The sequence below is a fragment of the Sus scrofa genome, chromosome 1 (assembly GCF_054392235.1).
Source record: "Sus scrofa isolate SSC_HxYL_T2T_F1_AM1 chromosome 1, Sscrofa_HxYL_maternal_Yorkshire_Landrace_v2.0, whole genome shotgun sequence".
Lineage (NCBI taxonomy): Eukaryota > Metazoa > Chordata > Mammalia > Artiodactyla > Suidae > Sus > Sus scrofa.
This window is the reverse complement of record NC_139383.1, coordinates 92,214,814-92,227,708: the sequence shown is the minus strand read 5'-3', so window position 1 is coordinate 92,227,708 and position 12,895 is coordinate 92,214,814. Positions and strand designations below refer to the sequence as shown.

Sequence of the window (12,895 nt, the reverse complement as noted above, 5' to 3'; positions counted from 1 at the left end):
GGGTTTATCCCAAAGACAGTCCTTACCTAATATTTAGAATACACAATGAAGGCAGTTTATTGCTGATAACTTATTATTTATGCTAATTTGTTATTTATTGCAGCTTAATGTTATTTATAATGTGAAAGATTCTAGATCTTCTAGAATCCGAAAATCTATTCAAGATCAAGAAGCCTTTGATTTAGACATTGCTGTTAAAGATAATAATGATGATGTCAATCACTTGAATTTGAGTGTCTGTACAAGGTTAGTATCTGAGCTCCTTCTTGTTCTCCTTCTCCTTAAAAATGTAGGTTTGAAGATTTAGTTAAATGTATATGGTTATTTATATATTTAGTTGTATAACTATACATATGAATATATACTTTTAACCATATAAATAAAGGAGTTGATTTAGCAAAGATTTCCATTATACATTGCACTTCAGATTGCAAACCAGAAATACTGCTAATTATATCTAAGTATTTCTCAACATGCTCACATTATTTACAAGCAGTCCTTGTATTTATAACACGTTTGAATAAAAATGTTTAATAAAACTCAGGTTTACTTTATAAAAACTTTAAATTAATGAAACATGCTTAATATTCCAAAATTGATTATTTATTTTTGTTAGTCATTTTTCTGTTAAATAATTACTCTAGGTTCATATTTAACCTTTAGTGTTATGCACTTAATTCAAAACTTTATAAGAACATGCAAGTTCAGTGGAAGGCATAGTTTCTTTTAGATACAGGGACAAATATTCCAGTTTAGAAGGTCCTCACCTTGGATACTTAGGCACTCTGAGCTTCTGGGAGTCTTTAATAAGATGACAATTAAACTCGGTCTGTGTCTAGAGCATCTGAGGATCTTGAAGGAAAAGACCCCTGACTTCACAGACTTCAGCTTTTTTGCTCATTCTAATGCACATGCAAGTTTAAGAGCAACTCCTTCAGAAAGTTCTCTTTCTGAACTTTTATAATCAGGAGACTTACAATTTCTTCCTTATCAGTCTATCCTCATGATTTGCTGTTAAGCTGGGTGTTACCGGAAAGATGCATTGGTATGGAGGAGCTTTTGCCTGCCCTTTTTAAATACTACCTGGTGTCTGGTTGACCTTGGGCTGGAGGTCACCACTGGAGGTCACTCTGAGCTGCCCATTGCTCTCAGGGTCGTCTCCAGGAGTCCCTCCAGGTGGTCACCCTTCTTAGCCATCGCTGTACCGTCTCCACTCTTTTGGGCCTTCTTGTTCCTGACATTGATATAAAATGTCAAATGTGTTTGCCCCTTCCTCACCTCCTGGGCATTTCGCCCAGCAGCACGGAGACATCAGAATCTCTGCAGTGGCTTCCTTCTCAGCTGAGGAGAAAGCAGGACTCCCATATACTTTACTAAGTTTGCACCTGGGTTCTGTTCCAGAAAAACAACATCAAGCTATTATTATTATTGTAAACAACAGCAACCTGCATTTATCACAAACTTATTTGCCAGGCATTATATCAAGCACTTGCATAGGCATTTCATTTAATCCTGAAAGTAACCTTATAAAGTGGATGCTGTTATTATCCCTGCTTTTCTCATTCACTCCTTCAGTTATTCCATCATTCAATAAATATTGGTTAAGTCTCCGAGACAGAAATTAATAAAAATAAATACTCAAAGAAGTGTTACCGGACTCAGGTCTGGCTGCTTGAAAATCAATACTTGAGAGGCAGTTGCTGGTAGAAAGGAAAGTTTCTTTAATCAGAAAAGCTGGCAATCTGGTGGACTCATGTCTCACCACCAACACTGAAGATTCTTCTTGGCCAGGACAGGGTTTTGTTTTGTTTTGTTTTTGTTTGCTTTTTAGGGCTGCTCATGTGGCATATGGAAGTTTCCAGGCTAGGAGTTGAATCACAGCTGCAACTGCTGGCTACAACCACAGCAACACCATATCCGAGCTGTGTCTACAACCTACACCACAGCTCATGGCCATGCCGGATCCTTAACCCTCTAAGTTAGGCCAGGGATTGAACCCATGTCCTCATGGTTACTAGTTGGGTTCTTTTCTGCTGAGCCATGATGGGAACTTCGGGGCTTCACTGTTTTTAGGGTCACATAAAGATGCAGGAATTTCACATCTCAGTCCAGCATCAGGTACCAATGGCAGTGGACTTCACTATGTAGAAGATATCTATATCTTTTTTTTCTTTTTCTTTTTTTTTTTGGAGGACCTAGAGAAGGGAAGTGTTTTCATGTCAGGATAGGGATTTTTATGTAAAGGACTAGATGCTGCTACCAGCTTTCTGAGAAAAATCTGCTTGGGGTTACAAATAACATTTTAAATGAACTCTTTCAGTGGCACTTTATAAAAAGAAGAGCTGGTGGGTGTTTCAAGCACTTTCTTCTCATCAGTAGGGTCCAAGCCTTTACTCACTTCAGACAAGGTTTCTCTGAGGAGAGGTAATATAACCACCTCTCTCCCCGGCTGGTGGAAAGAGTGGAAAGACAGAGTCAACCGAGGCACTTCTGACAATGTCCTGAAGTCATCATATTTGAGCAGCTGGTTGTTCTTCTCATCTGTAACTTTTGCTCCGGTTACAAACTCCTCAAGTTTTAGTGCCTGGCTTAGTTTTCAGTAGCATCTTTTCTGGCTGAGGGCATTGCCAGCAGACATTTTCAGCTGCCTGGATGGCCCAGTCTGCCACAGGCAGCACTTGTGCTCTCTGGCTTTTCAATCAGTCATGTTTGGCAGACATCCGTTTTGCTGCTTTAAAAAGTAAGATTTTCTACTGGCCCTTCTTGCTTTGGCCATTTAAAGGACAATAGGAACTAACTTAACAATGCTAAGAGACTTTCCTGTTGGAGAAAGACTTTTCCATCACCGCATTGAGCTCTTTTGGCTCCATGCAAAAAGCTCTTGCCACCTATTCATTTTAGAGAAATACTGATTTTTAAAGGAGACAAAATGGTGTTGGTGCCTAGATGCTTTGAAGCTGACAAGGAGTACCCCAGGGTTAGAGGACGAGCCATGTAATAAAACTTTCTGAGACTTGTCATTCTCTCCAAGTTGCCAAAGAAAACACAGAATGTGCTCCAAGGATGTGGGAGAAGAAAAGGAAGGGTTGTCCCTCCCCGTCTTCTTTCTCTCAAACCCAATGACGAGAAGGGCGTGGAGGACTTGGTCACAGTCTTTTGCTGAATGGTCCAGGATGCGTCCTTTACAGTTCCTGGCTTAGAGCTGGAGAGCTTGGTGCCATCAGCTTGTGAGAAAATGAAAAACACAGTGCAGTTTGGAATCAACCACGGGAAAACAGAAGCTGCCTGCTTCCGCCGGGGCAGAGGTTGCCCTCGTGACAGCCTATGGGCACATGCCTGCTGCATGCAGGCCTGTCATGCTTCTTGTCATAGGGGCCCATTCTCGTCCTCTGTAATTTCACACCTGTATGGAAAAGGGGGTACCTTTTTACAGTTTACTCCAGTGATTTTTTACTTCAGTGAAATAGTAAATATTTGGAATAGCACTAGGCAGTTTTGTTTTATTTATTTATGTATTTATGTACTTATTTATTTATTTTTGTCTTAGGGCCAAACCTGTGGCATATGGAGATTCCCGGGCTAGGGGTCTGATCGGAGCTGTAGCTGCTGGCCTATGCCAGAGCCACAGCAATGTGGGATCCAAGCCATGTCTGCAACCTACACCACAGCTCACGGCAACGCTGGATCCTTAACCCACTGAGCGAGGCCAGGGATCAAACCTGCAACCTTATGATTCCTTGTCGGATTTGTTAACCACTGAGCCATGATGTGAACTCCCAGCACTAGGCAGTTTTAATTTCTACATGAAGGTAGTTTGTCAACAGCTTTGGGTTTTCCCTAAAGGGTCCTCATCCACCCTCCCCTTTCTGCTTTAGGTTTCTGGGCCCAGCTAGAAGCGGAATGGCCCTCATGGAAGTTAACCTCCTCAGCGGTTTTACAGTGCCCTCAGACAGCCTTCCCTTGAGCGAGACGTTGAAGAAAGTGGAGTATGACGTTGGAAAACTCAACCTCTACTTAGACTCTGTAAGTAGAAAGATCCAAGTTTAATGTAAGTAACCTTTGATAAAGCTGTCACTTTTGTGTTCAAATGTACCTTGACTTTACACATTTTCTCAAAGTTGTTACTTTTTTTTTTCGTGTTTTATTGTCTCTACTTAAAAAAATTTTTTTTTCCGTTTTTTTTTTTTTTGTTTTTTTTGTTTTTTTTTTTTTTGGGCTGTAACTGTGGCACATGGAGATTCCCAGGCTAGGGTCAAACCAGAGCCACAGCTGCCAGCCGACACCACAGCCACAGCAATGTGGGATATGAGCCATGTCTGCGACCTATACCCCAGCTCACGGCAACACCAGATCCCTAACCCACTGAGCGAGGCCAGGGATTGAACCCACAACCTCTTGGCTCCTAGTCAGATTTGTTTCCTTTGCGCCACGATGGGAACCCCCTCCACTTTTTTTTTTTAATGATTTTTATTTTTTCCATTATAGCTGGTTTACAGTGTTCTGTCAATTTTCTACAGTACAATAAAGAGACCAGTCATACATACATATATACATTCTTTTTCTCACATTATCCTCCATCATGCTCCATCACAAGTGACTAGATATAGTTCCCAGTGCTGTACAGCAGGATCTCATTGCTCATCCATTCCAAAGTCAATAGTTTGCATCTCTTAATCCCAGAGTCTCAGTCGAAGTTGTTACTTTGGCTTTTTGTGTCCCTGAATGACTTCCATGTGGCAGTCATCTATTTGTTTCCACTAAAAGGACATCATTATAAAATCGGTTTAGGTGCCTGCTTACTTACCTACTCTAATTCTCAATATCCCAGTAAAATGGAAGTAAGAATAATACCGATCTTGCAAGGATTGTTTTATAAGATAAATGATATAATTTATATAAAGTGCTCACCATGGTACTGGGTGTATAGAAATGCTCCCTAAATGTTAGTTTCTAAGGCTGTTTCCTCAGACGGTAAGAGAAAGAAATGTCTTTTACTTTGTCGTGAAGCCTTGGTCTGCCACCCTTTAAAAGTGTTTTGTATTTTTCAAGGTAAATGAAACCCAGTTTTGTGTTGATATTCCTGCTGTGAGAAACTTTAGAGTGTCAAATACACAAGATGCTTCAGTGTCCATAGTGGATTACTATGAGCCAAGTAAGTGTGTGCTGGAGTTCCTGATTCTTTAGGAGTTAAGCCAGGCCTAAGTTCATTCATTCATTCATTCATGGTGGCTATCTATTGGCTTGGCTGTGTAGGGGAGGGTGTTTTAGGGGAAGGGGATGGGGGGAAGCAGGGGGTAAACTTTCCATTCAAATGAAGACAATTGAGGAGTTCCTTGGTGCTCAGTGGTAGCGAACCCAACTAGTATCCACGAGGACGAGGGTTCAGGCCCTGGATCCACTCAGTGGGTTAATAAGGATCTGGCATTGCCGTGAGCTGTGGTGTAGGTCGCAGACATGGCTTGGATCCCAAGTTGTTGTGGCTGTGGTGTATGCCAGCAGCTACAGCTCTGCTTTGACCCCTAGCCAGGAACTTCCATATGCTGCAAGTGCAGCCCTAAAAAGCAAAGAAAAAAAAAAAAAGAAGGCAATTAATAATTTACAAAAAGTAAATAATAGCATTTAGCACATGAAAAAAAAGTTATGCTTTGCTCGTAATGTTTTAGGTTTTTAACTCACAGTTACAAAATTTACAAAGAAAAATGGGCACAGCGTCTGGCTACGTTCATTTTCCAAGGTTCTGCCATGATTATAAACTCTCTCTCAGTTTTAAGGTGGGATTTTTTTCAGGAGAGTGTGAGCAGCACCTGCTGTGGACAGGCTGCAGCTGGGCTCCACTGTTTCTTCACCCAGGGAGTCTTGTTGTGCTAAAATTTACATGCTCTAACAGATTTTTAAAATCATCTCAAGAAAAACATAGTCTGTTTGGAAAATAACTTGAGCCTCTTTGATTTTACTGGTGACTTCTTCCTTTATAAAACGTTAGGAATTCAGGCCATCAAAGCAGAGATGTGGTTTGGAGGTCACCTAGGTTAATTAGGATGCCTCTCTGTGCAGTCAGACCACCTTCCTGTGGGTGCTGTGATCTCTGGGCAAATTTCTGCCTGTAATAACATTCGTCTCATAAGCACTTGGGTAGCTCAGGGAGTCATTGGACTGCACAAGAGTCATGGGCATTTTCATGTGAGAGGTAGCTGTGGACACTCTGCATTCTGTGTTAGTATCTCACAGGTCCAGTACAGAAAGCCAGGTGATTCAGTCATTATATAGTGTTTTCATATTAGTTTGTACTATAAAATTTACCCAAGTTGAATAGTTTTTAGAGACTATGTGCTAAAAATTTTAAGACACTGAAATAAGGCACCACCTTCTTCATATGTTTTTTTGTTTTATAAAATTTATTATTATATGTATATATATTTGCTTTTTAGTGCCATACCTGTGGCATGTGGAAGTTCCCAGGCTAGGGGTCAAATCATAGTTACAGCTGCTGGCCTACACCACAGCCACAGTAACACCAGGTCTGAGCCGCATCTTCGAACTACACTATAGCCACAGCAACGCCAGATCTGAGCCACATCCATGGCTTTTGGCAATGCTGGGTTCTTAACCCACTGAGCGGGGCCAGGAATCGAACTTATGTCCTCATGGATACTAGTTCCCTCACCATAATGGAAATTCCCACATTTATTTATTTTTTAAATACAGTCCATGGGAACTATTTCTCCTCAATCATTCTCATGATTAGAACTTCACGGTGCATGCCTAGAAAATGTCGCTCTAAAATGAACCCTCGAGGAGTTCAGGACATCTTCAGTTTACAGTCTTTCCTGTTCCAGGAAGAGTTTCAGGTTGTGGTTGGGTTGTGGAGCAGCTGTGGTCTGTTTTCTCTCTTTTAATGCCGGCCAACTGCTGGTGGTACAGAAATTGGACCAAAAGCATTGTTTCTCTCTTGGATTTGGTTCTCAGTTAGGGTCCCTCTTAAGCACTTCAGTTGTTTCTTGTAAAGAAAAATAAAATTACGTGAAGAATGGAAAACTCGAAGTGTATTGAAATGCTCTGAAGTTTTGGCAGAGGCAACGTGTCTAAACAAAGACAGTGTGTAAGCCTATGTCTGCCTCTTGTACAGGGAGGCGAGCGGCGAGAAGCTACAACTCCAGAGCGAAGCTGTCCTCCTGCGACCTCTGTGGGGACATGAATGCCTGCGGGGGCTGTGACCGCACAGTCTCGGCCTCCCCGCCTCACCTGGCCATCAGCCTCCTTTGCTGCTTCATACTTCTGTTCTCTTTGCTGTTTTGGCTAGGATTTGCTTTCTAAGGACTCCATGTAACGTGTTCCTTTCCAGAAATCACATGGGATTGTCTTTTTTCCTAATCAAATATTGCTTCTATTTTGAAAATCAGTGCTTTTCTTTGTGTGGGGTTATTGGTGATGCTGGGGAGGGGTGGTCCTTTGTATAGCTGCTTAGATTTCTTCTTCCCCTGACTTCTGTATGGAACAGAAATCAGAATTATTATAGCTATATATTTCATTATTTCCCCCTCCTAAAATCTTTTAGGATTTTTTTGGTAGGTGTTTTCTCCAGAATAAATAATGTTATTTTAGAAGATTCTTTTTGTTTTCTAAAGGAAATGAGCCTAGGCTCTTAAGCACTGCTATTCATCAGTGTCTGCTTTCCTGTCATAGCTGGAGTTCTCCCTGGGAAATGGGAGGAAACATCTGAGGGAGGAGCTCAGCCTGAATCTTTTGAGTCCAGCTGTACCCTCTCATGACCCCTGTGGTTTCAGGACCTCCTTCTTGCTTTAGGATGGAGGTGGTGATTTTTTTGAAGGGAAATGGTGTTGTTACACTGCAAATGTGGTCACACATCTCAGCCCTTACCCTTCCTCTCTTTTCTCTCTGGAGGGAAGCAGAGGGAGGCTGGGAAGTGCTTGGAGGGGCTGGGGACCCTCCTGTGCATCCCCACATGCAGCTCTGTTTAGGCTGAGGGCCAGAGAGCATTGCAACATGTGTCTTATGTAGCTTGGAAGAGAAGATCCTAGACTGGAAGTCACATGCTAGTTGTGGAGACGCTAAGCCAGGGGTGGACCAAATCCTGTTGCTGAGCGACAGACTGACCTCCTCCGTGGTCTGGGAGAGAAGCTGGGGTTTGATGGGGATCAGAGACATAGAAAGAAGTCTGTGGCTGTGGCCAGGGTTCTGTGGAACCTTCTAGGCTCTGAGGTCTGAGTTTCAGACCAGGGGCGTCTAGTGCTTGCTCTGAATCTTACAGAAAATGCTTGAAATTTGAGCATCTGGGTCCTTGGTTGCTCTGTATTCAGAAGGTTAATATTCATTTATCTGGGTGAAATTTTAAAGAAAGATTCCTTTCTTCCCCCTTCCATGTTTTTCCTCTTTTCTCTCTTCCCTTTTCCTTCTTTTCCCTTCTTCCTTTCCTTTGAAGTATATTGAAATATTTTAGATATATTAAAAACTTTAAAAATCTTGCTCAATCTAAAAAGTGGCTTAATTTTGCTGCTGAACTCCATAGCATTTCTTTCAAGGAGATGTGGGAGCATAGTTGTCATGGGTTCCAAAGAGACTTCAGGACAGTATTTTCTACTGTTCAAAAATAAATCCAAGAGTAAAATATGCAAATAATATATTTTAAAAAGAATGTCTTTATTTTCATAAATTTAAAGAAATTACAGTGGAGTAGATGTCCATGGATTGCTTATGGATGTTTTGGACACAAAGGTAGGAATTACTAACATTCAGGTTTTTAAAGCCTGAAACCTGTGAGTAGAAAATAGATGTTTAGAGAGCAGTTAAATATCAAATACATAATTATCTTATATTTATTTTCAAGTGGGAAAAAGTTTTTAATTGTGGTACATCTTTGAAACAGTGTGATCTGAGAAAGGCACTTGTATTTGGGCCCTCCTGTGTGGGGTTTTTTCTTTGGAGATGAAAGTATTTTACGGTGAGGTTGGAGGAGGGTATTGGTCAAGGATGCCCCATCCTTACCCCACTGCCGGGGGTGCTCAGACTGATCATCAGTAGCTTATGCTCTGTAGTGGGGGATTGTATTGCACTGTTACTGTAGAAAACACCAGAATGGAAAGCCACTGCAAGATAGCTTGTAGCCTTTTTGAGACCATATTTCCCCATTTAAAAATTAGAATTCCACTGGTTTTTGTGAACGTTTTCAGATTTTCAGGTTCAAAACTCACTGTGTAACATATTGTAATACATCTCTTTTTGCTATAAAGACATGAAAAATAAGGAGGAGGAGGGGATTGAGGAGAAGAAAGAGGTGAAAGAGAGGGTCAGCAGTGTGGCAGGCCAGGCCGGAAGGGCCTGGCGTGGGGTTAGGGAGGGGTGCTGGGCTGCCTACCTCCCTCAGGCCTCTCTGCGCTGCCTCTGCTGCAGCAGTGGCCTGGGGTTGAAAGGATCCAGAAGCCACAGACACTGGGGAAAAGGAGGACCCATAGCAGTAATGACTAAGAACATCAACTCTTTTCTTCCCATGCTATGAGGAATAACATTAGAAACTTCATTTTACCTTTAAGTTTGCTTATGCCGAAGCTTGTCCTTTAGAGGCCATCAGTTTCATTTACTGATAGAAACTAAAGTCTCCCCTTCTCTCCCATGGAAAGAAGACACTAGCATATGTCGCTTCCTCATTAAGACACTAGCATATGTCACTTCCAGTTTTGAGACTAGATAAATGATTTTTTTTCCATTATAGCTGGTTTACAGTGTTCTATAAGTTTTCTACTGTACAGCAAGGTGACTCAGTCACACATACATATATATATTCTTTTTATCACATTATCCTCCATCATGTTCCATCACAAGTGACTAGATATAGTTCCCTGTGCTATATAGCAGGGTCTCATTGCTTATCCACTCCAAATGCAATAGTTTGCATCTATTAACCCCAAGCTCCCAGTTCATCCCACTCCAACCACAAGTCTGTTCTCCAAGTCCATGAGTTTCTTTTCTGTGATAAGGTTTATTTGTGCTGTATATTAGATTCAAGATATAAGTGATATCATACAGTATTTGTCTTTCTCTTTGTGACTTACCTCACTTAGTATGAGATCATTTCCAGTTTTGTCTGGCCAGCGGTTCCAGAAATGGAACATTGCTAATAACTAGTAGGCATAGAATTCAAGGACAGAACAACGCTGTTGTACTTGGTTTTCACCATCTTGCTACCTTTGGTTATAATTCTAAAAGAGAAATTAAAGCCCATTAAAATATGCTGAATCAATGAAGTGCTTTCATTTATTATATTGTTCTGTTATACTTCATGTTTTTATTTTTTTAATTTTTTTCTAGATTCATTTTAATTTTTGCTGAAGCAGTTTGACCTGGTTTTCTTTTTTCTTTTTTTTTGATAATGATTTTTATTTTTTTCCATTATAGCTGGTTTACAGTGTTCTGTCAGTTTTCTACTGTATAGCAAGGTGACCCAGTTACACATACAGGTATACATTCTTTTTTCTCACATTATCATGCTCCATTATAAGTGACTAGATGTAGTTCCCAGTGCTATACAGCAGGATCTCATTACTTATCCATTCCAAATGTTTTTAAAACTATCCCAACAGTAACATCTTTGGTTTAGTGTTTTGGTTCTATTATAATCTGTGGAGCATTGAACTAGTATAAAACCCAGATATACATCCATTGCCTAACAGTTCATTACTTATATACACAATGATAGCATATTATTAAAGATAGCATATGTATAATTGATAGATTCTACATGTGGGAATCATCAGAAATATATATAGCACAATTCTCCCTGCTCCCATTTTTTTTGAGCATAGGTATAATTTTTTAAGGTAATATTTAACCATAATTTCCATTTATGTTAACTTTAGCTATAGGTAGTTTGGTAATAAATGCTAATTATCTTTATTTTGATACAATTCAGTTATTTTGATATAATTCCATTTGATATCATTCACCTTTTCTGGCTGTCCTATGATGTTTTAAAAAAATTGAAGGTGTGACTTTTCTTTGTCATTCTTTAAAGGAGCCATTTTATTAACCTTCTGCATGTAATCTGGAGTTATTTGTAACAGGCTTACTTTCGCTAATCTGCTTTATCGAAGGATAGTACTGATTTCCATAAGAACATGTTGTAAATACCTCCTTGACAAGGTTTCGTGACATAAGGGCAGTACTTACTTGGAGTTTGTCAAGTGGTGACCATGGGTCCAGGTGCCATAATGTATTCTTAGGTGCATCGTTTTCTTGCACTTTGTAAATTTGAGACACTTAGAGTAAGTGGACTCACTCTTGGATAAACCTCAGTAAAGCCTTCTGTTAGAAGAATATTTCTGATTTTTTGTTTTGTTGTCATATTTCAATAAGGCATAGCACTTTTAAGAACTAAAAATTTCATATCTATTCAAATGCTATTCATGTTAACATTAAATTCCTTAAGTTATATTGGGAGTAATTTGAAGTGCAGTTATTTTTTATCACCACTTTGAATAGTAGATCATTATCCTACTTTCTTCAGGAAACTAAGCCACAAATGTACATTTTTAAAGTAAGTATATATTGGGGCCAGCAGACTTTTTTCAAAACTGCCTCTAGCAATTGTTTTGTATTTTCTTGTGCCTCATCAACATTGTGTCATTCCATAAAATGTTGCCATTTCAATTCTTGTAACACAGGAATACATGTTTCCTAGGTGATTGCTGAGTTTCTCACTTCACAGGGTGCTTATGCATTGGTATGTGTGTCTCTGTAATAGGAATGATATTGATATAACTGCTACATATTTAAAAATAATTCTATTTTCTCATGGCCACGATTCACCATTCTTCTGCTGGTGTATTGAATCAAGGGTAGAGGATAGGTCTGTGTTACATTTATAGATCTTTAAGATTGATCTTTGATAGATTTAACAGAATGTGGCTGCATTCTGGTCCTTCAAGACTTTGTGTTTTGGATTTAGTAGTAGGCTGCAGTTGATCTGGTAGAGACAATTTCTTTTGTACAAGAAAGCTTTGTAAGATTTTATTCATAAATCCCCTATTTTGAGAAGCTGTTTTGTATATGAAAAGGATACTATTGAAAACACATTATTTTCCCAGAAACCAAAACTTTATATGTCAAACCAGGGTGATTCCTAATGTTTAAATTTTAAATGTTAGAGTGTTGCTATTGTACTTGAGTGTGTATTCAATAGGAAATCATGGTTTATCAATAAAAATGAAAATTTCCATCTGTTTATTGTGTGTTATTTTTTTTTTTTTTTTTTTTTTTTTTTTTTTTTTTGCTATTTCTTGGGCCGCTCCTGCGGCATATGGAGGTTCCCAGGCTAGGGGTCGAATTGGAGCTGCAGCCACTGACCTACGCCAGGGCCACAGCAACGCGGGATCCGAGCCGCGTCTGCAACCTACATCACAGCTCACGGCAACGCCGGATCGTTAACCCACTGAGCAAGGGCAGGGACCGAACCCGCAACCTCATGGTTCCTAGTCGGATTCGTTAACCACTGCTCCACGATGGGAACTCCTATTGTGTGTTATTTTAATTTTAGTTTAAATCATGTTTACAGCATATCTCCTTTACCTCAGCCTGGTTAAGGGTGAGATATGGGATGAGGGGAGGTTTGAGGAGGGATTATTGTGCTACAAGATTCGATGTGGAGTTCCTGTCGTGGCTCAGCGATAACAAACCCAACTAGTATCCATGAGGACATGGGTTCCATCCCTGGCCTTGTTCAGTGGATTAAGGATCTGGTGTTGCTGTGAGCTGTGGTGTAGCTGGCAGCTATAGCTCCAATTTGACCCCTAGCAGGGGAACTTCCATATGCCTCAGGTGTGGCCCTAAAAAGCAATAAATAAATATAGAAATAAATTTAATGACATCCTTAAACAACAGTAGA

General features: G+C 40.1%; 1 protein-coding gene across 1 annotated transcript in view; it reads left to right on the top strand.

Moving 5' to 3' along the window:
* Positions 1-12,227, top strand: part of CD109 (CD109 molecule) — a 159,516-nt gene extending 147,289 nt beyond the window's left edge. The window contains exons 30-33 of the mRNA XM_001927545.7: positions 104-246; positions 3,876-4,023; positions 5,050-5,152; positions 7,127-12,227. Of these exons, the coding sequence (XP_001927580.3) occupies positions 104-246; positions 3,876-4,023; positions 5,050-5,152; positions 7,127-7,314 (582 nt within the window). The 3' untranslated portion in view covers positions 7,315-12,227. The remainder of the gene's footprint in view (positions 1-103; positions 247-3,875; positions 4,024-5,049; positions 5,153-7,126) is intronic.
* The last annotated feature ends 668 nt before the right edge of the window (positions 12,228-12,895 follow it).